The sequence below is a fragment of the Urocitellus parryii genome, chromosome 9 (genome assembly GCF_045843805.1).
Source record: "Urocitellus parryii isolate mUroPar1 chromosome 9, mUroPar1.hap1, whole genome shotgun sequence".
Classification (NCBI taxonomy): domain Eukaryota; kingdom Metazoa; phylum Chordata; class Mammalia; order Rodentia; family Sciuridae; genus Urocitellus; species Urocitellus parryii.
The window spans coordinates 44,598,796-44,622,673 of NC_135539.1; the positions used below are offsets into that span (position 1 = coordinate 44,598,796).

The 23,878-nt window shown below is 49.6% G+C and overlaps 2 protein-coding genes across 12 annotated transcripts in view; one reads left to right on the forward strand and one right to left on the reverse strand.

The window, feature by feature from the left end:
- The window catches only part of LOC144256944 (endothelin-converting enzyme 1-like), a 30,172-nt gene extending 16,929 nt beyond the window's left edge, over window positions 1-13,243 (reverse strand). For 2 of the 7 annotated variants that reach the window (XR_013344339.1, XM_077802846.1), the window contains exons 1-7: window positions 12,940-13,243; window positions 11,393-11,477; window positions 10,606-10,683; window positions 8,936-9,029; window positions 5,619-5,729; window positions 4,922-4,989; window positions 2,554-2,649 (exon numbers count right to left, since the gene is read on the reverse strand). Coding sequence is in view for 3 of the 7 variants with exons in the window: in XM_077802846.1 (XP_077658972.1) it covers window positions 2,582-2,649; window positions 4,922-4,989; window positions 5,619-5,729; window positions 8,936-9,029; window positions 10,606-10,683; window positions 11,393-11,477; window positions 12,940-13,200 (765 nt within the window). In the remaining 4 variants the exon portion in view is untranslated. Of the gene's footprint in view, window positions 1-1,124; window positions 1,816-1,855; window positions 2,044-2,553; window positions 2,650-4,047; window positions 4,226-4,921; window positions 4,990-5,618; window positions 5,730-8,935; window positions 9,030-10,605; window positions 10,684-11,392; window positions 11,478-12,939 lie in introns of those variants that run through there. The other 5 variants (XM_077802847.1, XM_077802848.1, XR_013344338.1 and 2 more) reach the window with 5 other exon arrangements.
- Window positions 13,244-13,418: 175 nt separating this feature from the next.
- Window positions 13,419-23,878, forward strand: part of LOC144256943 (transport and Golgi organization protein 1 homolog) — an 88,195-nt gene continuing 77,735 nt past the window's right edge. For 2 of the 5 annotated variants that reach the window (XM_077802845.1, XM_077802840.1), the window contains exons 1-6: window positions 13,419-13,816; window positions 16,632-16,701; window positions 19,339-19,387; window positions 20,897-21,059; window positions 22,008-22,053; window positions 22,825-22,948. The gene's annotated coding sequence lies outside the window, so the exon portion shown is untranslated. The remainder of the gene's footprint in view (window positions 13,817-16,631; window positions 16,702-19,338; window positions 19,388-20,896; window positions 21,060-22,007; window positions 22,054-22,824; window positions 22,949-23,878) is intronic. The other 3 variants (XM_077802841.1, XM_077802844.1, XM_077802842.1) reach the window with 3 other exon arrangements.

Genomic DNA, 23,878 nt, shown 5'->3' on the forward strand with positions numbered 1-23,878 from the left:
GGGGCCTCGCCTGGAGCCCACTCACAAGCCTCCTGCTGACCTGAGCTGTCTGTGCCTCTTGGACAAGGCTTCCTCGGTAAGGGGCGCGCCATGGGGCAGGGCCTGGTCTCTCACAGGAGCTTCTGTGCAGCTGCAGTCGGGCCCACCTACCTGGTGGAGCCTGAGCATCTGCTGTTGGCAGGAGCTGTGGCCTCTAGGAAGGGGTGACCTTCTTGGTCTCTTGACTCCACGGGCCAGACTACGCTGAGGAACCCTTCCCTTAGCCTAAGGAGGGGAGCCTGTCCAGCTGCAGGGGCCGTCCTGATCTAAACCAGGAGGCCTTGATGGCTGGAGCCCAGGGTGAGGGCAGTGGCATCTACCTTCTACTACCCAGAGCCACAGCCCTGCAGGCCAGAGCTCCTGGGGGCTGAGGGGTGGCCCTGTGAGCATCAGGAGTGGGAGTATGGCCTTGGGTTCCAATCAGGACACTTGGGGGCTCCACTGAGGAGGCCAGGGGCCGCTGGGGCAGGGGTCATCTCCTCAGCACGGCCCAGGCCGCAGCCTCAGATAAGGCACTAGAGAACTGGTCTGGAAGCTGACCAGGCTGGGGGATGAGGATGGAGCTCAGGGGAGGATCTGGACCCTTCTGCAGACAAGAATGGCAGTCTCTTTCCTCCTTCCCTTGGGGGAGAGGGATCCTGCAAGGCAGAACCAAGAATGGCTGGGGTGGGGGGTTGCTACAGAGAAGCAACAGGTCCCACGGGGTGACCCGAAGAGGAAGGGCCAAAAGAGAAGGTCTAAGGGCAGCTGCATGCATCTGGTGCTGGAGGGCCCTGTGCTCCAGATCCAGGGCGCTTGGGTGTCCTCAGACTATGCTGGGGACCCTGACCTGGCTTCATCTGCCATAGCCATCAGTCCCCTGCTGTGACTGTGGGGATGAGATCTTCCTTGCTGGGGTTTCCATGGTTGAACTCTGGGGGCAGGGGCAGCAAGCTGAGAGCAGCTGGCCATGAACTGGGCCTCTGCCTGGCTCCCACATTTTCTGTCTGTGGGTGGCCATGCAGTAGTCACCACAGTCAGAGGATTTGCTTAGTGGCCTGGGGCAGGTGTGTGTGTGTGTGTCCCTGCCTCAGCCCAGCCTTGCAGTGAGGGGGTAAATCAGTGGGGCTTCCTTATCCACAGGTTATTTAGGAAAAAAAAGAAAACATAATAAATATAACAATCCTTCCCGCAAAAAAAAGTGTTTTAAATGCATTTTTCCCTGAAGATTTCCAGTGTATTCCACAATGTTTAAAAAATAGTTTCCCCAAAAAACATATCTTAAAGCATTTGACACAGTGGTAATTGTGGTCTATGTGGTGCTGGATGTGGGCGAGGGGGCTGTGTCCCCCGGCCCTTGTCGCTGTGGGGCCCAGGCCTGGTGAGCCACCAGCCTGATACCCGAATGCCCGCTGGAGCTGGTGCACGCTGGGACGCCGGGGAGCAACTCGGGTATGTGGAGGACCCCACCTGGCCCAGTGCTGGCTGCAAACCCTCCAGTTCGGGGAAGGGGCCCTGGGCGGCCAAGGGCTGGAAGGAGGGGCAGACTCGGCAGCCTCCCCTCGGGGCTCATCCTTAGCCCCTTCCTCTCCTCCGTCTTGGCTCTCTGTGCTCTGCCCTTTACCAGACTTCACATTTGTGATGAGGGTTCATGGGTGACCCAAGGGGGCAGTGGAAGTGTTCTGAGAACTCTTTGGAATTGGAGAGGGAGCCCATGACCCTGAAGCAGGAGGGGCTGTGGGGGTCGGTGATGATGCCTTCGTGGGAGCTCTCGGGCATACGGACAGAGTACCAGACCTTTGAGGGAACAAGGGGGAGAAGCTGGGGTCACTGTGCAGGGGTGGAATGAGCCCTCGCCTGGTGCTCACACCCCAAGGAGTCAGGAAGGCCCGTGGGTGGGTCGGAGGGGAGGCTGGTGTGCGCCTGTGCCCCTCTCTGACGCAGGTGTCACCGAGCTGTGTCTCTTCAGCCAGAGCCGGGTCTCTGTCTGATGCCAACGTACCAGGCTGGGATTCTGCCCAAACTCTACAAATCTTGGATTTAGTCCAGATCTCATCTTTACTGGGCAGGACACTCTTTCGTGAAGCAGCTCTGGGAATCAACTGAAGGCCAACTCAAGTGCCGACCTGGTGGGTCTTGATTTCTTTCTCCCCCGGTTCTGGGGACTGAACCCAGGGCTGCTCTCTCACTGAGCTACATCCCAACCCTTTTCATTTTCTATTTTGAGACAGGGTCTTGCTAAGTTGCTAAGGCTGACCTCGAACTTGTGATCCTCCTGTCTCAGCTTCCCAAGGAGCTGGGATTACAGGCGTGCATTACCATGTCTGGCTATGTTAAGAAGTTTCTAGAACCCCAGAACCAGGAGGGGCCTACTCCACCACATACAGGATACTAGTATTCTTTCTTGGCCCTTTCTTGAATCTCTCTAATGACAGGAAGCTCACCTCCTCACAGGGTAATGACCTGAAGATGGTCTGATGAGTTAGGGAGCTGGTGATCGGAGGGGACCTGTACCTGTTCCCCTAAAGAACTCACCTGTGCAAACCCCAGGAAGAAGAGCTGGTCATTGGTGAGACCCAGCGTGGGCAAGGTCTGCTCCTCCCCATTCTTCTTTACCCAGTTCTGGTAAGCCTGGGAGGAGAGAAGGCCAGAGGTTGAGGGCAGCCAAGACATAGGGGCGAGGGGCTAGTGTGCAGGCCGGGGCTGGTTTCTGGGGTCTGGGCCTCGGCTCAGCCTGGAGGATCCCTCTTCTTTCTCTGCTCCCTCCCTAAAGGGGAGTGCAATCAACCCCAAGGCCTAAAACGCCATACAATGCCAATGGCTCTCTAATGTGCACTTTGGCGCCAGCCTCTTCCCTGATCTGGATATTCAACTGCCTTAGCTGGACACCCAAGGTCACATCCAACTCAGCATGGCACAGAGGAATAAGTCACACACACACGTACCCTCACCAAACCTGCCACCATACGATGGCACCACCACCTTCCTAGTTACTCAGGCTCAAATCCCAGAGTGCCCCCCAACTCTTCCAGCCAAGCCAAACACCCCAAATCTGACCCTCCTCACCCTTCCCCCTGTTCCACACGGCCTCTTGCCTGGATAACCACACAACAGCTTCCAACGGGTCGCCCTGACTCAGAGGAACGGAGGACACAAGCCTGGTCCCCTCCTCATGTGGCAAACTGTCTAGGGCGGGTGTTGGCAGACCTCCTCTGTGAGGGCCGGAGTAGATGTTCCAGCTTTGGGGCTACCGGTCCCTGTTGAACTATCCTCCTCTGTATTCAGAGTGCAAAAGTAGCCACAGGCAACCTGTGGACACAGTGTGGCCAGGTCCCCCAAACCTACAGGGACAGGCTGGGGCTGGATTTGCCCACGGGCTGTGGGCTTGCAGACCTGCCTTAAAGAAGGATTTAGATAATGTCTCCTGTTTGACCCTGTAGTGGCTCCCACTGTCACCAGAATAGAACCAAGCTCCTTTCTCAGTGACAGAGGCCCTTGCTTCCCACTCCTTCCACCACCCCCTGCCCCTGGCCCTTTTTCCTTGGTGAGTTGCCAGGCTGCCTCTCAGGCCGGGACCTGTGTCTGAGTCACTTGCTTTCACCTCTGGCCACCTGAGGGTGTAGGTCAGGGGCTCAGAGCCAAGCCAATGAGCTCAGATGGTAGCCACTTACTCTAGACTAGGATCAGAACCCAGAACTGGCTCTGTGCTCAGTGTCCTCCTGGGCCCTGCTGCCCTACCTGGCAGTGGGTTCCCCCTCAAAGGTAAGAAGGGGCCGGCTCTGCAGGTGGACCCCACCCTGGCTCTCTCCCGGGTCTCTCAGGCAGGTGGTCTCTGAGCACAGGGCCTTGGGCACCCGGCTCAGGCTCTGCATCCACAGTCAGTGCTCATGTCCTCCCCACCCCCACCGACAGATGAGGAAACTGAGGCACAGCACTCCTGCAGTTTGCCAGGCGTCTCTACGCTGACCTACTGATGAGGCATCTGGACAGATGTGGACCTGGACAGGTGCACAGGGGGAGCAGACCCACCCGATAGGCCGCCTTGAGGCCCCCATTGTCTGCGATGTTCTCCCCAAGGGTGTGGCGGCCGTTCACGGGCTCCCCATTCACGCTGTAGCTGCTATACTGCTCCACCATGGACTCCCTCTGCTGCTTGAGGAGTTCTTCCACCAGGGCTGGAGGTTCCTGTCCTTGTCATACTCCCGCCCTGTGGTCGGAGCGCAGGAGTGGCACCGTGGGACCTGTCCCTGCTATCGCTCTTCTCTCCCAGTGACAAGTGGGTTCCTCTGTCTGACCCCCACCCTCCAGCCTGCACAGGGACAGGATGCCCATCAGAGGGCCAGAGGACGGGCCAGACCGAGTGGGAGAGGGTGGGGGAAAGTGGCCAGGCAGGCGGGCGAGCGGCTGTACAAAGGCTCGAGGCGTGGGGTGGATCTCCACTGGCCAAGGGCCTCGGATCCCAAGGAATGGAGGCCAGCAAGGGGCCAGTGGAGTTGACAGAATCAGGAGCACATGACAGGCCTGGTCTCCAGGGTCTCTGCCACTTCCTTCTTGTCCCCAAGCAGGGGGCAGTTGAGGAAGACCCTGGACATTAGCTGCTGAGGAGGGTGTGACTTCCACGTCTCTGATTCCCACTGAGCACCGAGCACCCAGCACCCTCTAGAAGGTGCTAGCTATAGTCTTCACATGATCCTCTCCACCCCCACCTGGATCTGTTGCACCCATTTTGCAGATAAGGAGGCTTGGGGAATGACCTACCTTGCCGAGTTGTGAGCATTTGGCAAGCAGCTGAGCCAGGGTTTAGACTCTGGTCCTTCTCTCCAAAGCTAAGTCCCAGGGAGCAGAGGCAGCGGGGCTAAGAAGCTGATGGGCTCTGTCTGGAGGGACCCCAAGGAACCTGTACCTTGATCATCAAAAGCGTGAGTCAGCTCATGGCCCACGACGACACCAATGCCACCAAAGTTTAAGGCCCTGGAGGGAGAAACGCAAAGTGAGAGCAAGGCCTCTGGCTCCTACCCTGTCATGTGGCCCTCACTTCTTGGGCCTGAGATTTAGCAGAGTCTCTCGGGGCTCTGTGGGACACAGCCCTAGAGACAGTGGGAGGCTGGGCAGTCTAAGGGAGCCAGCTGTGCCCTGTGGGTGACATGCTCGTGCTGGACACTCTAGAGGATCACTGTCCCCTCCCACAGACTAGCAGTTAAGCTTTAAAGCAAACGGAGCCTGGGAATGGGCCAGCACCTCTTCCCAAGCTCCACACGGTCATCCCAGGAGTCCAGCTTCTAGTACACTGCCCTCACCCACCAACTCCCTGGCTGTGACTGCTCTAAGCCACCGGCACAGCAGTATTTCCCACATGGGGCTCTTGACTGCACAACTGTGCCACGTTCCCCGGTTGCAGGAGCTTTCGGCCCCAGAGACCCCTGGAGGGAAGGCAGGAGACAGGGGCTGCTGCCCTCTGCACCCACGACGCTGCAATCCTAGGCCACCTGGCCACCGGGGCGCAGATGGCTCAGTAAGATGGCTGTCAGGGTCAGCTGCAGACACAGGGCTGGCTGAGGGGCAGGGGACCCATCGGGGCACCAGCACCAGAGATGGCCTACTTGGGCGAGGAGCGGGTGTAGAAGGGTGCCTGCAGGATCCCAGCCAGAAACACGATCTCATTCTTGGTGGGCGAGTAGTAAGCATTCACCATGGGCGGGGTCATGCTCCACCTGCAAGCAACAGGTGCAAGAGAGCCCAGGCGGTGGGCGGAGTGGAACTCCAGTGGGTTCTCCTTGACCCGGGCCCAAGTCAGCACAAGGACATCGGGCAGCACTGTTTCTGAGGGGGAAACTAGAAAACACCTGAATGTCTATAAATCAGAGATGTCACCTCAGAGGGTGCCACACCAAGGCACTCACAGACAGCAAGAGGGACCATCAGATATTGAATTGAGGTTATTTTTGAGGCTTGAAATGTGTCTAGAAACTGTTCTAAGGTGTGGTCTGTGGACAGTCCCCAAGATCCTCTGGTTTATGATGTCAAAACTATCTTCATCATAACATTGAGACACTTTGCCTCTGCCACTTGTTGAGATGTGCATCAAGGTACAAAAGCAACCGTGGATGACACTGCTGCCGCCTGGGCAGGGAGCCAGGCAAGTCCTAGCAGCCACCTCTCCTTCCCCAGAAGGTGCTCCAACCAAAACAAACCAGCCAGTCATTTTCATTGACAACACCCAGGAAAAAGTAGCCTAACTATTAATTCCATTAAATCTCGGCCCCCAAGTACCAGTCTTTAATATCCCGTGTGACCAATGGGGAAATACCCACGTGGTGCTTCAGGCCTCTCTCATCCTCTTCGGATGACTGACCAGCCATGGAATTTTGGACTTGGGCAACTAGGCAGACATGTTCTTGAAAATGAAAAGGGAAGCTTAGCACCTCAGGGTAAATAATTCACATTTTGTCATTTATTACCAATGATAAAAATGTGAGGTTTCAAAAAAAACTAAAGTTTTAAAGAAAAATTAAAATTTTGGAAAACTTGTATTGACCATCATGAATTTGATAGTACTTTAAGACTTTTCTCAGGAGGTCAACTATGATGTTAACTAATGTGAAAAAAAATTTTTTTTGGCTGCAGTATATGAAAGTGGAAAATCTGTAAATCTTAGTGGAACCACAATTTTTTTTCTTTTCTGTTTTTTTTTTTTTCATACTGGGGACTGAACCCAGGGTGTGTAACCAATGAGCCACATCCTCAGCCCTTTTTAATATAGTATTTAGAGACAGGGTCTTGCTGAGTTGCTTAGGGCCTTGCTAAGTTGCTGAGGCTGGCTTTGGACTCATGATCCCTCTGACTCAGCCTCCTTAGCTGCTGTGATTGCAGGCATGTGCTACCATGCCTGGCAAAACGCTATTTTCCAAAGGACCAATGCATGAGGCCATGATTATGTAAAAAATCCAAAAAGTGCAAGACAGATCAATGATTTTAGTGTACAGGGTATGAAAAGTTCATGGATAAGTTTTCAGATTTTTCATATTGTATTTTTTGGGGGGCGCAAGGAGGCTAATGGGGATTGAACTCAGGGCACATGACCACTGAGCCCCAGCCCAGCTCTATATTGTATTGTATTTAGAGACAGGGTCTCACTGAGTTGCTTAGTACCTCACTTTTGCTGAGGCTGGCTTTGAACTTCTGCCCATGCCTCCTGAGCCACTGGGATTACAGGTGTGCACCACCACGACTGGTTCAGATTTTCCACACTGCATTAATCTTTCCTTCCTTGGGGACTGAACCCAGGGGTGCTCTATCACTGGGCTTCATCCCTTGCCCTTATTTTTCACTTTGCTAAATTGCCTAGGTTGGCCTTGAACTTTGGCTCCTTCTGCCTCAGCCACCTGCGTAGCTTGGGTTGTAGATGAATACTGCTGTGTCTGGCTAGAAGACAAGTTTAAGTGAAAAATTTTAATCTAAAATTTAAAAAGCCAGGTAAATTGGCAGTAGTGTCTGTGCCATATTCTGAAGGTGAAGGCCCACCTACCTTCTTGTTTATTAGGGGGACCCTGGTTGACAATGGAAAACTTGGAGGAAAAGGATGTTTGAACCTCCATTGCCCACAAGAGGGCGCCAGAGGCAAAGAGGACTCGTTCTGACTTTTGGTAAGATTTATCCTGTTTCAGGAGTGGAGGGACTAGTACTGGGCTGACTACATCTAAATTTCCTGGGGAGACCATTTTAAAAAGAAGGGTCTTTCTCCAGATTATTCTGACTTAAGATCTGGGGTAGAAGTTAGGCTATGGCCAGGTGCAGTGGTGCCCAACTGTAATCCCAGCAATTTGGGAGGTAGAGGCAGGAGGATCACATGTTCAAGGCCAGCTTCAGCAACCTAGTGAGGCTCTCAGCAACTTAGTCAAACCCTGTCTTAAGATAAAAAATAAAAAAGGGCTGGGAATTTAGCCCAGTGATAAAGCACTCCTGGGTTCAATCCCCAGGAACTCCCTACCCCCGCTGCAAAAGCCCCCACAACCAAACACCACCATAACAACAACAACAAAAAAACTTCAGGAGGCAACCCCCACACCCTCACCCACATTTTTGGCAGTGCTGGGGAGGGAACCCAGGGTCTCAAGTACTAGGCTGTACTCTACCACTGAGCTACACCCTCATCCTAGGGAAATATCTTTGAAACTGCTCCCTAAGGGACACTGATGCACAGTGGGATTTGCAGTGTTTTCATGTGCTTGGTTATCAGCGCCCATCTAGAACCTTCCCCAGCTCTCAGGGAGACAGTGGGAGAAACCACCGCTCCTGTTTGTGAGGAGTTATGGGACATTCACCCATGCGGAGGGCCTCCTCTCAGGGCCTGGCTCTCCCCAGTTCCCACACTGGATTGCTTCAATGACCCCACAACCAGTTCCCTTCCCTTCTACTTCGAAGATAATGAAATGAAGGCTCTGAATGCGAAGGCCATGAAGCTGGGATGTGGCGCCAGGCCTCCTCGGCCTCAGAGGCCAGGTTCACTCTGCCAACAGGCTGGGTACTGCGGCACACAGACTGGGGCCAGGATGGGCTCTACTCTGGCTTTTTTTGCAGAGGGTTCTGGGGATTGAACTCAGGGGCACTCGACCACTGGGCCACATCCCCAGTCCTCTTTTGTATTTTATTTAGAAACAGGGTCTCACTGAGTTGCTTAGCGCCTCGCCGTTGCTGAGGCTGGCTTTGAACTTGCGATCCCCTTGCCTCAGCCTCTTGAGCTGCTGGGATTACAGACATGTGCCACCGCACCCAGTGGCTTTTGATTTCTTAATTTGAAAAGAGGGCCAATGTGACAGTCACACCTGGCACCTGACAGTGGGTGGGGAAGGCAAGCTCAGCGGGGTGCATCCCCATGGTGGGGAACCAAGGCCTTCCTGGCTGGGCCTGGGGGACTCACTCGTCTCTGTTGGGGGCTTTCCTGAGCTGGTCAGCGGTGACCCTCCATGAGAAGTTGAAAAATCGCATGGCGTTCTCGAAGTAGAGGTCTGGAACTGCCGTGTATTGAAGAAAGAAGCAGAGACACAGGATGAGAGCACGCCCAGAGGAAACTCAGAAACTCAGACCCCTTGAGGTGAAGGGATGGGTCGGCAGGACCAGGGCCAGAGTGTGGGCTGGAGCTGCAGGCTCCACCCCTCCGGAGGCCTCTAACCTGCTGGGCCCAGCAACAACTGTCTCCTTCAGGCGCCTGACAGTGTCACAGTGCTGCAGGATGCCCCGGCAGTGGTTCCCTTGGGCAAGAAGTATCTCCATCACTGTCCTGCAGGACTGTGACGATGGGTGTGTTCTCCCTGTGTTCTATACCCACACTGGCCAATATGGTAGACTATGGTGACAGGTGGCTACCGAGCACCTCAAATGTGCTAGTGTAATTAAATTTTAATTAACTTAAGTTTTGATGAATTAAATAGCCCCCCATGGCTGGTAGCTAACAAATTGGACAGCACAGATTTAATGAACCATGCTGGAGTCTAGCTCTGAAATGTCAGGGGACAGGTGTTATCACACCCCCACCCCTGGGCAAGGCCTCTCAGCTCCTGACAGGTGCAAAGCCCTCCCCCAGGTCCACTCCAGATCTTTACGGTGTACCCAAGGGCTGCTATAAAACACTGGGCCCTTAGGGGCAGGTCCCTGTCCTGTGGGCCCTTCCTGAGCTATCTCCAGGAGACTCTGGGTCTCGCATCATGATGACCCTGGGGTGTCTGAAATTATTCTTAAGAAACATGGCTGCGGAATGAGTCTCCTATTCTCAGAAGTAATTTTAATAGTCTTAGGTTTTAAATAGAACCATGATGAGAGGTTATTATAATTTCAAAAATGCCTGAATTTCAGAAATTTCACTCATGAGAAGATAGGAAACTATTATTTGGGGCAAAATCACAACCCACTTAAAGGGGTGATGTGCCGAAGGTTCTGGCAGCAAGCAGGGAGGTAGCAATACCCCTCCACCTCAGCGGAGCGTCACCGTGCATTTGGGATGGCTGCCTCCTCGTTCCCATTCCCATCTCAAGGTCAAAATTTGAGGTCCGAGTTTTCTCTGAGGAGGTCGGGGTACAACCCTGAAGACAGGTGGCCGCTCTGGGGCAGGAGCGGGGGTGTGAGGGGCTTCACTTTCTACCCACCCCATGGTGTTTTAGGGCCGCGATGCTGGCCAGCTGACCCCAGCCCTGTGGGCTCTGGGCTCAGGGTCAGGTGGTGCTGCACCTTTTAGGATCTGCTTCCCCAAGACCTTTTTTTTTTTTTAAATTTTTTAGTTGTAGATGGACATAATATCTTTATTTTTTTTATTTATTTAATGTGGTTCTGAGGATCGAACCCAGGCCTCACGTGTGTGAGGCAAGCACTCTGCCACTGAGCCAGCCCCAGCCCCCCTGCCCCCCATTTTATGTAGTGCTTGGGTTGAACCAGTTGGAGTCATGATGCGAGGCCAGCGTTCTCCCACTGAGCTAATCCCCTGATGGCTGTCATGATGCCAGGTCAGCCTCCCTGCCTCCAGAAGCCCTGGGTGTCCCGCCCACCTTGGCCCCTCCCCAAGTGGGCACTTGGGATGGCAGGGCGTAAACCACTCACGTCGTTGAACACTTTGTCCAGTTCCTTGGGGTCCATAATGAAGTTGGGGTAGCCTATCACATTGTAGATGGCGTCCGCCTAGATGGGAGGGACACAGAACTGAGCACCCGCGATGCTGGCCAGCTGGCCCCAGCTCTGTGGGCTCTGGGCTCAGGGTCAGGTCAAGGGGCGGGGGATCAGGCACCTCCCCACTTAGGACTTTCACATCTCTTTTTGGAAACATTCCCTCCTTGCCTAACTTATCTTTTTTAAAAAAATATTTATTTTTTAGTTATAGGTGGATACAGTATCTTTTTTTTCTTTACTTTTATGTGGTGCTGAGGATCGAACCCAGTGCCTGACACAGGTGAGGCAAGTGCTCTACCGCTGAGCCACCACCCCAGCCCCCAGTTAATCTTTTGGGTTTCTGATTAAATGTTGCTTCCCCAAGGGAAGCTGCTATGGTCCAAATGTGTCCCCAAAGTTCAAGTGTTGGAACCTTTGGCAGGTGATGAGGTTCTGAGGCTCCGTCCCCCACCACTGGGGAACTGGGAGCTGTGGAGGGAGTGGGCACCACAGTGGCTTGGTCCACCTCTCTTGCGCGTGCTCTCCTGCCTGTCCACCTTCGGCCAAAAGATGTGTGACACTGGGCTTCAGGCTGTCCCCCCAGCCTGCTAGACTGGTCACAAGGCAGGACAGCATCCATGCGTGCCCAGGGGACAGGCTGGCCTCTCCTAGCCCTGCACTCTCTCTGCTGCTCTCGCCCGGTGCAGGAAGCCTGGGTGCCCGAGCTCCCGGGCATCCTCACCTTCTCCTTGGCTGACATCCATCCACTTCAGCATGCTCAGGCTCTCCTCAAAGGCCTTCTTGATCTCCAGGATTATCTTGCTGGCCTGAGGAGACAGATGTTGCACCCTCAGCTCTGGGCACTGGCCCCCTGGATGCAACCAGTGGCCCAGGCATCATTTCAAAAGGTTAAAGACAGCAGCACAAAGTATTTATTACAAAGGAGGAATGAATATGTCATGCAGCATCGATGAGCTGGGAAAAAATTATATGAAGTGGAAGAAGCCCAATGTGAAAGTTTACGTGCGGTACGGTTCCGCTGTGAGAGCTATGCACAGCAGGCAAGCAGCAGGAATGGAACTCAAGTGGGGGTGCCTGGCTGGGGAGGGAGGCAGAGGACAGGAGTGACTGCTGATGGGCACAGGGGTGATGAGAATCAAGTTGATTGTGATTCCTGCACAAGTGAGAACATCCTAAAACCTCTGAAATGACGTGTGCACACTTTCAATTCCCGAGTTGTACGTGAGGTGAATCACATCTCAAAAAAACTGTTTCTAAAGTGCCTGGGTATAATGTGGCTGAAGACCACTCAGCCTGCTCACAGAGAGGAAGTGGGGGAGAGCAGAGGGCGGCTTGGTGGGAGGCCTGTGTGCTCAACAGCTGGCTGGGCTGGAGGGTGTGGCAGCTCTGGTTTTAAAGGACATATAAATGGCAATAGCAAAGGTGAGACTTTCAAAAGTAGAACATGTCTCAGATTTCAAATAAAAACGTTGGCTTCTAACCCACCCACCTGACTCTCGAGGACTCAGAAGACGCGCCCGTCCACCTGACTCTCGCTGACGCAGAAGACGCGGCCGCCAGGGCTCAGGCACACGTGTGAGCCACCGCAGAAGGTGAAGGAGCAGCGCGAGGAGCTCAATGGTGCGCACGAGGGACAGCCTCCTGCCGCGCTCACGTCCCCCAGAGGCCGCCCACCGCGCATGGCTCTGCGGGGAGGCCGGGGTTCTCAGCCCTTGCACCCCGCCGCAGCCCAAGGCGCTTCCGGCCCCGCCCGCAAGCCCCGTCGCTCCCGCGCAGCCAAAGGCGCTTCCAGCCCGGCCCCGCGCGCTTCCGGCCCCGCCACCCGCCCACCTGACTCTCGCCGCGCCGCCGCCCGCCACCTGACTCTCGCCGCGCCGCCGCCTGCCCACCTGACTCCCCGACGCAGAAGACGCGGCCGCCGCGGCTCAGGAACACGTGCGCGCCGCCGGGGCCGCGCCTCAGGAACACGTGCGCACCGCCGGGCCGCCGCCCCGCAGAAGGTGAAGGAGAAGCGCGACCCGCGCAGCAGCTGCACCATGGTGCGCACGAGGGACAGCCTCCTGCCGCGCTCAGGTCCCCCAGAGGCCGCCCACCGCGCATGGCTCTGCGGGGAGGCCGGGGTTCTCGGCCCGCGTGCCCCGCCGCTCCCGCGCAGCCTAAGGCGCTTCCGGCCCCGCCCCGCGCGCTTCCGGCCCCGCCACCCGCCCACCTGACTCTCGCCGCACCGCCGCCCGCCACCTGACTCTCGCCCCGCTGCCACCCGCCCACCTGACTCTCGCCGCGCCGCCGCCGCCCGCCACCTGACTCTCGCCGCGCCGCCGCCCGCCACCTGACTCTTGCTGCGCCGCCGCCTGCCCACCTGACTCCCCGACGCAGAAGACGTGGCCGCCAGGGCTCAGGAACACGTGCGTGCCGCCGCACCGCAGAAGTTGAAGTAGCAGCGGAACGCGCGCAGCCGCTGCACCGAGGTGCGCAGGAGGAACAGCCTCCTGCCGCGCTCAGGTCCCCCATAGGCCGCCCACCGCGCATGGCTCTGCGGGGAGGCCAGGGTTCTCGGCCCGCGCGCCCCGCCGCTCCCGCGCAGCCGAAAGCGCTTCCGGCCCCGCCCCGCGCGCTTCCGGCCCCGCCACCCGCCCACCTGACTCTCGCCACACCGCCGCCCGCCACCTGACTCTCGCCCCGCTGCCACCCGCTCACCTGACTTTCGCCGCGCCGCCGCCTGCCCACCTGACTCCCCGACGCAGAAGACGCGGCCGCCGGGGCTCAGGAACACGTGCGCGCCGCCGCACCGCAGAAGGTGAAGGAGCAGCGGAACGCGCGCAGCCGCTGCACCATGGTGCGCAGGAGGAACAGCCTCCTGCCGCGCTCAGGTCCCCCAGAGGCCGCCCACCGCGCATGGCGCTGCGGGGAGGCCGGGGTTCTCGGCCCGCGCGCCCCGCCGCTCCCGCGCAGCCGAAGGCGCTTCCGGCCCCGCCCCGCGCGCTTCCGCCCCTGACTCTCGCCACTCCGCCGCTCGCCCACCTGACTCTCGCCGCTGCAGAAGACTCGCCCGCCCACCTGACTCGCCGTCGCAGAAGACGTGACGGCCAAGCCGCAGAAGGTGAAGGAGCAGCGCGACCGGGCACAGCCACGGTCCCGCCCACAGGTACAGGTAGCACACGTGATGAGCATGGCCGGCGCCCGCTGCTGGGGAGGCCCGACCGCCCCGCCCGCCGCGCTCCGCCCCGCCCGCCGCGCTCCGCCCCGCCCGCCGCGCTCCGCCCCGCCCGCCGCGCTCCGCCCCGCCCGCCGCGCTCCGCCCCGCCCGCCGCGCTCCGCCCCGCCCGCCGCGCTCCGCCCCGCCCGCCGCGCTCCGCCCCGCCCGCCGCGCTCCGCCCCCGCCCCGCCCGCCGCGCTCCGCCCCCGCCCCGCCCGCCGCGCTCCGCCCCCGCCCCGCCCGCCGCGCTCCGCCCCCGCCCGCCGTCCGGAAGAGGCCCGCCGAAGACATGCTGTGGGGGGGGAGAGCGCGGGCACCGGGAAGGGACACCGCGCTGGGCAAGCGAGGCCGCGGAGGCCTCTAGGGCGGGTACCTGAGTGCCGTGATGCAGGGAGAAGCTCCCATGTGGGAGGTGTGCAGGGGTCGGGGAGGTCAGGACCCGGAAGGTGTTGGGGTAAAGAGACTGCAGCCGGAGTGGGTCTGGGAATTGGGGAGGGCTGGCCAGCGCAGAAGGTGGGGTGGAAAGGAGGCTGTTCCAGCGATGTGGGATGACAGGCTTCTGGGAGGCTGAAGCTGCACCCGCAGAGGGATCCAGGAGGTGGTGGAGGCCATACCGTGGGTAGAGGGACAACGCAATGGAAGGGCCAGGTAGAGGCCCTGGAGGTTGGAGTAATAGAAAAGGGAGGTATTCTGGGGAGGGGAAGTGTGATAGCTAGATGGTTGGGGGGTTGTTATATTCCCAGTGGATGCTGGACCCTATGAAGCAAAGGCCAGTCTCCCTTAGGGATGGAGATAGAAAAGGAAGGTGCTCAACACATATTGCTCACAAATAGCCAAAATTTGCTAATCAGTACCATACCAGGAATCAAAGAGCTAACACAACCTCCACCCAATCCAGCTAGGGAAATGAGTGAGGCAGTTTTTATTAGATTATGTTAATCCTTCATGCATGCAAAAAGGGATATAGGGTAGATTACATGATCTGACATAATGTAATAATTTTCTCTTTTTAAAATAAGGGCAGAGAACAGAAGTTGAAGACCAGTCAGCACCAAAAAGGCTGTACAAGGTGCTCTTGCCACATGTGGGTCACCAATGTGTGACCAGCAGAAAGAGGAAATATCACTTATGATTCACAGTGTTCTTGTCCCATGAGGAATCATAATTATTACCATTACTGACAGGTTTCTCCTGTGGAACCTCACTTCCTCAAAGGCAGTCTGTCACCAGTATCCTGGACACTTTTGAAGTACAGCAAAGATCTTGATTTGTTTGCTATCTTGGCCCTCAGAAGGTGGTATAATGCAGTGAAAACAATTACGTCCACCCACTCCTAAATCTTTACTTAACTAACCTGACCATTTGTCCATCTACTTTAACACAGCAGTGTAGAATACACACTCTCAGAACCCCAGAGTTCTGGTCACATGATGTAGTAGTTCTCTCCATTGCACATAGCAATAATAGGTTTAAAAACAGAGTCCAGAAAGAAATAGCTGGGCTCAAAAACAAAATAAGCATTGCTGTGGACCAGAAGTAGAAGTCAGAGTGTTGAGCAGAGGAATGAAGCACATCCTGCACCTCCCTATGGGACATCACTGGAGAAGGAAATGAATGAGTACCTCAAGGAGGGACTCAGCCCCTTCATGATAACCCAGGCTGTAGGTCAGAAATTAGTGGTAAAAAGAGGTTTACCAGACATTGTTTCCTGTTTGTTTGTTTTAACCAGTTTTACTGTGGTAGGAGGAAAAAGTGTTTTCCCTGTGTTATATTTCTTCTTGGACTTTTCTACTAAAGAAGGAATTACAAAACAGCTAAATATTTATCATCAAGTTTAATGAAAATCTATAAAATTCTGTATTGATGATCATGTTATTTTAAACATACAATTGATAATATCTGAGACATAATACATGCTTTACTAAGGCTCAAAGTAAAAGATTTAATGACTTATTTTTAATTTTTATTGCCTTTTTTATTTCTTTTTACCTTGTCATGGGGCTGATTAAGACATATTTTATGAGGATATGTGATATTATATATCATACATACTATAATAATAATGTGTCACCCCTTACCCATTAGCAGTGGCTTCCATTTCTCCTTTCTCCCATTCCCTGTCAATCACTGATCTACTTTCTATTTCTGTGGGATTCTCTGTGCTGGGCATTTCATGTAACTGGAAACATACAATATGTGGTCTCTGTGTTGGGCTCTTTCACTTGGCAGTTGTCAGGCTGCATCTGTGCTGTATCATGTGTCAGTGCTTCATTCGTTTCTTTTCATTTTGTTTTGGTACCAGGGATTGAACCCAGGGGCACTTAACATCTGAGCTTCATCCTCAGTCCTTATTTACTTTTTATTTTGAGACAGAGTCTAAGTTGCTTAGGGCCTCAGTAAGTTGCCGAGTCTGGCCTTGACCTTGTAATCCTCCTGTCTGAGCCTCCCTTCCCCCATAAAAGCAAAGGTGTTGAGTAATTTTCCATTGTGTGGATATACCAGATTTTACTTATCCATATGTTTAGCTCTTATAAACAATACCCCCAGGATCATTTGTATGCAAGTTTTTGTGTGGACACATGTCTTCACTTCCTTTGGTAATGTACTTTCCAGTGGGATTGCCTGATCACATGGTAACTGTTTAATCAAGGAACTGCCAAACTGTTCACCACGGCAGCTGCCCTCTTGACATTCCCACCAGCACTGGGAATTCCAGCTTTCCTTATCCTTTTTTTTAAAAAAATTTTTAATTTTTATTTTTCAGTTTTTGGCGGACACAACATCTTTGTTTATATGTGGTGCTGAGGATCGAACCTGGGCCGCACGCATGCCAGGTGAGTGCGCTACCTCTTGAGCCACTTCCCCAGCCCTCCTTATCCTTAATAAGACTTTCATCACCTACATTTCTGGTGATAGCTGTCCTTGTGGGTATGACTTGGATTTGATTTGTTTTTCCCTAATAACGCATGATGTTGAGCATCTTTCATGGGCTTCTAGGTCATTTGGGTATCTTCTTTGGTATAATGTGTATTATAATCCTTTGTCCGTTTTCTAACAGGTATTTGCCCTCTCATTTTGAGTCATAACAATTCTTTACATATTTTGGATACTAGACCCTTACCAGACATATGGTTGGCAAATATTTCCTCTCATTCTGTGGTTGGACAAAACTTCTTTTGGGTGAATGTTAATTTAATGATAACTGGATAGCATATACATTTTTGATTAAAAAAACAGGGCTGGGGTTGGGGCTCAGTGGTAAAGTGCTCATCTTGCACATGTGAAGCACTGGGTTCGATCCTCAGCACCACATAAAAATAAATAAATAAAATAAAGGTATTGTGTCCATCTACAAGTAAAAAACAAACACTAAAACAAAAAGCCAGGATTTCTCATAGCCTCCATGGTCCCTTTGCACATCCCTGGGCTGGGCTGCTTGCTCTGACCGGGGAGTGCCTGAGCTAGAATAGGTGGTTACCCTCTATCTAGTATTCTGACCATGTTACATAGTTTCCAATAGTAAATAACTGTTTGTATCTTCCCATTGTCATCAATGTATGTTGCTCGGTATTTCTGTTGCCAAAAGTCTCACCCATTCACCAGAGTGATTAGGGTTGCACTGGTTTGGATGAGCCGTAGCCCCATGTGATTTACTATGCTCATTTTGCTTTAATAGTAGGATCTGGCCACAATGGTAGTAAATGTGAAAATTTATAGCCAATATATATCCGTATATTAGTAAAAATTTGGATATTTATAGTATATGGTACAATTGTAATATTAATGTAATACAATTATAGTCATAGCATTAATTTAAAAGTAGCATTCAGCCCTGATTCAACAAATTCTTGGGATTCTTTCAGAAAAATCTTGGCTGATGTCAGAAATTAGCAAAAACACATAGTTCTTGTGTTATTAACAGTGGGCCAGAAATGTGAAGGCCTGGGATGGGAAGGGCTGTGTTGCATTTGTGGAACTGATAGTGTCCCAGGTGGCCTGAAGACAAAGGAGAGGGAGAGGTAATCTGGCACTAGACCTTGTAGGCTACGTCAAGGTTATTGGCTTTTAAAAGTGTTGAGAAAAAAGTAAAGGATTTTGTAGTAAGGGGAGACAGCACCATTAGTACAATGGGGAGAATGGATTTGAGGGGGATGCAGTATGGAAGTGGGTTGGGAGTCTGTTGTAGGACTACAGGTCAGAGATGATGATGGCTTGGAGCAGGGTAATGGTAGTGGAAGTGGAAAAGTGGAAGGATTCAAGGTACTTTAGAGAGAAAGTTGACAGACGTTGTCTGTGGTTTGGTGTAGGGATTTGAAGGAGAAGGCAATGATTAGAATTGGTGTAAGGTTTTTGTCTTAATGGTTTCCGAGTCCATTCATGACATTGGTCAGTCACTGGAAGATGAATACATTTATTGGAGGTAGAATTTGATTTCAAATTAAATTGAAGTGCATGTGACACATCCATGTTAGTATATCATATAGCAGTGAGTTTTGTGGGTGTGGAACTCATGTTTGGGATAGTTGACCTAGATGATTTGAAGTTGTAGATATGGGTGAGATTGCTTTGGGAAGAAGGTCTCCATTTGAATTGCACAATGGAATTATTTGAGCTCTGAAGAAAGATTACCCAAAGATGCTAGGGTGTAGCTGATCTAGGGTCAAGTTTGGGCATTGGGCTTTTAGAATCTCCTCTGATAGTACTAATGTGTAAACAAGTTTGAGACCTGCTGGCCTTTAGCAGGTCTGAGACTAGAAGAGGAATCAGGATTGACCCTTGAGTAACACAAATAATCAGTCAAGAGAAGGACAAACCTATCTAGGAGACTATTAAGAAGTGGCTGGGGATGTAGGTAGGAAACTAAGTGTGGTGTCATAGAAGTGAGAGAGTCGCCAGGGGAGTCTGTGGCTGCTGAGAAGCCAGTTAGTTCAATGGAATTTGGGTTTAGCAAAATGAACATCATTTACTAGTAGATCTGTTAGTAGGAGTCTTGGAACAGAAGGTGGTTGGAGTGAGTTGAATAAAGTGAGAAGAAATGGAGACAGCTAGCGTAGGTAACTTGTAAACTTGCTGGGGGAGAGACTGCAGCTTAAGAGGTGTGCCATTAGATTAAGATATTTTGGGCTGCACAAAACAAACTGAGGCAAATGGTGTAAATGGTGAAAAAAACAATCTCATTCACAAGTTCAAAAAGAAGGTCTTTCTAAGATTATTGAACAGTGTAATCAGAGACCTGTTTTCTTCCAGCCTTAGAGTGTCACTTGGTCAGCGGGCTGTCCCTTCAGGATGGCAGAGTGGCCATTGTGGCTCAGACATCAAACCAGATAATGGTCTCCAACAGGAAAAAAAAGAGTTTTTCTTTGTAGGTGTTTTTTTTAAGATCTTAATACATGTTTTCAGAGACCAAACAATTGAAAACACCCACATCATAGACCCAGTACCTAAGAAGTCCCCCTTGTTTCTCCTTCCAGTCACTACCCAAGTCCTTCCCCTGTATTACTACTGTTCTGACTTCCAGAGGTTAGTTTTGCCTGTCTTTGTGCAATTATAAATTAATTGCATACTATGTGCTCTTCTGTGTTTGGCTTTCAGCATTCTTTTTGAGATCCATATTGTTGCATGTAGTTGTAAAGTGTTCATCTATTGCATGAATATACCATGTTTTATCCATTCTATTGTCGATGGGCATTTTGGTAGTTTCTAGTAGTTTCTAGTATTTGGCTTTTACAAATAGTGTTGTAAATGTATGTATCCATTTTTGTTAAAGTGTATAATCGAGGACTTGAATTGCTGGGACAAAAGGTATGCTTGTATTTAGCCTTAATGCATAGTTTTCTATGTGGTTTAATCACTTTATGGTCTTACTGGCAACATGTGAATTTCAGTTCCATGTCCTCACCAGCACTTATCATTTTGCATCTTTCATTTTAGATATTTTGGTGGGAGTATATAGCACTGTAATTTTTATTTGCATTTCTATAATTCAAGTAAGGATATTTAAGTTGAGTATTTTTCCATATGCTTATTGACTATTTGGATATTCTCATGGTATTTTGCTCGATTTTTATTTTTCCTAGGTTGAAAGTCTTATTCATTTGTGGGAGTTTTTTGTATTGTTTTGTATTCTGGATGAGTCCTTGGTCAGACTTGTGTTGCAGATGTCTTCTCAGTACGTCTTCATTCTTGATGTTTTCACTGAGAAGTTATTAATTTTATTATAGTAGATTCTATTTATTATTTCCTTTATTGTAAGTGCTTTTTGTTTGTAGTCTTTGCTTACTCCAAAGCCACCAAGGTGTACTCTGTTTCTTCTACAATTTTAACTTTGATAATTAGATCTGCAAGCCTTCTGAAGTTTATTTTTGTATTTCATGTGAGGTAGGGTTCAAAATTCATATGAATGTCCAATTGACCCAGCACCATTTCTTTAAAAAAGTATTATTTTCTCCAAGCACTGCAGTGTCACTTTGTCATAAATCAGGTGATTGTGTCAAATCCATTCCTGGTTTCTCTCTTGTTTTCTGTTGGTTAAGTTGTCTTACATACTTTTCAATTTTTTTTTCTTTTTTGTATATAGGTGCTGGGAATGCTGCCCAAGCTGGTTGCTCCTTCCAGCTCCAAAATCTTGATTTCCAAAGTGTAGGGCACGTCATGACTTAGTGAATATTATTGCCTTAAAGTATTTTTTAAAAATTTGTTTCTTATAATGAATTACTTTTATTCACAAAATACTGTTTAGTACTTTATTAGTAAAATATAACAGAAGTTGAATACTTCGCTGGGGTACCAAAATCTCTTAAGCAAAAATATTTATCTCTAGTTAATTTTTAAAAATCACTTGCCTATTCATAACATTCTACTAATTCATTAGTTTTATTTCTTGAGGTGTTAACATTTTTATTTATTTTTCATGATAGGGGCCTGATCTAACATTTCAATTAATTCATTTTCAAACAATATTTTTCCTTACCTATTATTTAATTTAAGCATATTTTTGAGGAAAAAAATAAATTTATCTTTTTGGAACAGGGTCATTATCGTTATTGTGCTGCTCTTTCTATGCTGGGGGAATATGACTGGGCCCTGGAAGCAAACATAAAAGCTCAAAAACTCTGTAAAAATGACCCTGAGGGAATCAAGGATCTAATTCATCAGCATGTAAAGTTACAAAAACACATAGAAGACCGACAAGGTATTTCACCTAAGATTCTTTTGGTTACAGTTGAATTCCCTTTAAAGTTTCAAAGGTGGGTTTCTTAGATTAACAGAGGATCATAAATCAGTTCTCAGATGATTTGTGCTTATTTTGTTATGTTATCTTCAAGTTACTTATGTTTTCTATATCTTTCAGTGTAGAGTTAGTAATATGTTCCATTAGGTTATTATACATGATTTGTATTTTTTATTTGAAACAGCCAGTAACCAAATTATTATTTATTCTTCTATAGAAAAATATTCTTTTCAGAAATTTTGAATAAAATAAATGCTTTTGAAAGGAAATTGTGTAAAACTTTTCATCATTTAAGTTATTTCTAAAAGAAAAGGCCCTTCAATAGAGTTGCTTAATTTGTTTGCACCAAGTTTGCAAATAATTCTATAGCATGTTGAACATCTATAATCAGAAATTGGCTGTGCAGGCTAGGACTTGTAAATTTCCATTCTTCAACCTTGTTTTCTGTACTTAGTCATTTTTCTTTCTCAGTGCTTGAAAAAATTTCTTTGCACTTTGAGTATCTAGGTCTTTCCTTTTTTTTTTCTTCTTTGGATATTCAGTGTCTATGGAGCTGAGCTGAGCAGTTTTGTAACTAGCGGATGTTGTCATCCAGCTGTTAACAAGATTCTTAGATTGTGAGCTCCTTGAAGACAGGTACCCTCTCTGATTCAAATCAATGTATTGCTGTCATCTTGTCAGTAATCACATGCAGTGGGATGTCACACATGGTGTACAACAGTTTGTTGACATCATTCTTAAATTACTGACATCTAGGATTGTAAAATTGTTTTGATTTATTTTTCAACTTTCTAAAGTTGTTTGATGTTCTTAACTCAGCTTAAAGGAAATTCGAAAATGTTTTGAAGTCTGTGTTGCCAATCCATTGATTACTCTGTGTGTGTGTGTGTGTGTGATTGACTTTTATAGGTCGAACACCAAATAAGAATCCAATTAAAGCTTTTTATGAAAGCAGGTGAGTTAATATCAGATCAGTAGCTACTACTTGGAATGACTTTGCCCTGTGAACTTAAGAATCACTTGTGTTTGTCATTTTAAAAACTTAATCGCAACTATAGTAAATTTAGGGAAGGAAGAATAAGAGGGTTCTTTTCTTTTTTTGGTGTGTGTGTTTGCACACAAAATATCAGGTGATCTGTGAGTTGTCAGATTTATTTTATTGAACAACTTGGATGATTAGTAGCCTAATTTAGTGAGAAAAGAGGAGTGGAATGTTAATTTGAAGTTATTGTGCTTGACGGGGAGCAGTTGGTCATGGGGTCCTGGCAGTAGAGGGCTGATACACAGCCTTTGCCTCTTGCCCTTCCTCTCTGTCCTGGAAACGTTGCCCCAGCCTCTTGATACTTTTCAAAGAGTACAAATCGATTTAGGAATGCTTATAAGAAAATAAATAGACAGGATTCTACATTTGCTTATTTGGCAACTTAAATAGATTAAGCCTTTCTCCCTTGATAAGCACACAGGATAGTGAAGCTGTTAATATGTGAAACATGAAGATTTATTTACTTTAATATTAGAACCCAGAATACTAGCCTTGAACTGGTTTTAAATACTACTTATGTATAAAGACTTACCTGAGAGGTAGAGGATCTTTTCAAAACAGTGGTACCTTGCTTTCAAGGAAGAAAATCTATAATTGCTGCAACCTGTTTCTTTGAAGGATAACTTTTAAAAATGCTTATTAATTAGTAGGAATAAAGGGGTCATTCCTTTTATCCCATTTTAGGGCCTATATACCGAGGAATTTATCAGCACCTGCTTTTAGTACTTCACTTAACTTTGTGGAGACGGAAAGAGATCTCAAAAAAACTAACTACAAGATGGCAAACGGTGGTAATCAGAATCTAAAGGTAAGGTCAGTTAAAAACTTAAAATTATTTCAGCTATTAATAGTAACATGTTGGTGATAGTGGAAACCAACTATTTTGGTGGTAAAAACTCTTACTTGTTGAGATCAAGGAAATTATTCTTTTTTTAGATTTTGTTTTGTTTTGTTTTTGGTACCAGGGAATGAACCCAAGGGTGCTTAACCACTGAACCACATCCGCAGTGCAATTATTCCTCATATTACTACAACCAATTATACCTCATACAACTACATAAAAATAATATATTTAAAGTCACAGAATTTCTTCTGAAATCACACTTACATATCTTTTTTTTTTTTTTTAAACCAGGGATTGAACCTAGAGATGCTTACCCACTGAGTTAAGCACATCCCCAGCCTTTTTATTTATTTATTTGTTTTTATTTTGGGCCTTTCTAAGTTGCTGAGGCTGGCTTTGAACTTGGAATCCTCCTGTCTTGGCCTCCTGAGTCGCTGGGATTATAGGAATGTACTGTCAAGCCTGACTATATTTACAGATATTAAAATTATTTTTTTCTAGATATAATTTTGCCATTTAGTCCATTTTTATACCCTTCTTTTAGGTCACCCAGCCAGTCTCAGGAATGAGTGACAATGGGGTCTGTTGGCCAAGTCACTTCTACCCCTCCCTGTGTTTTGGATTTGTCTTTTTCTCCCTTTTCTGATTTGTAATCTGTTTGTGACCTGGCACTGTAGCAGCTCACCAGCCAACTTGTGCTAAGCTGGGGTGCCTAGGAGGCACTCCTTCCCCACCTCTGCCAAGGTGCTCAGCAGCAATCTTGGTCTGATGGTTTTTTTCAGAGCACCACACTAAGGCTTCTAGCCTGCCTCTGAGGTCAGGTGACCCAGATAAATGTGTCTGAGTTTTCCTCTACCTGTGATATATCTCCAACACTCAGCAGCTATCACTAAG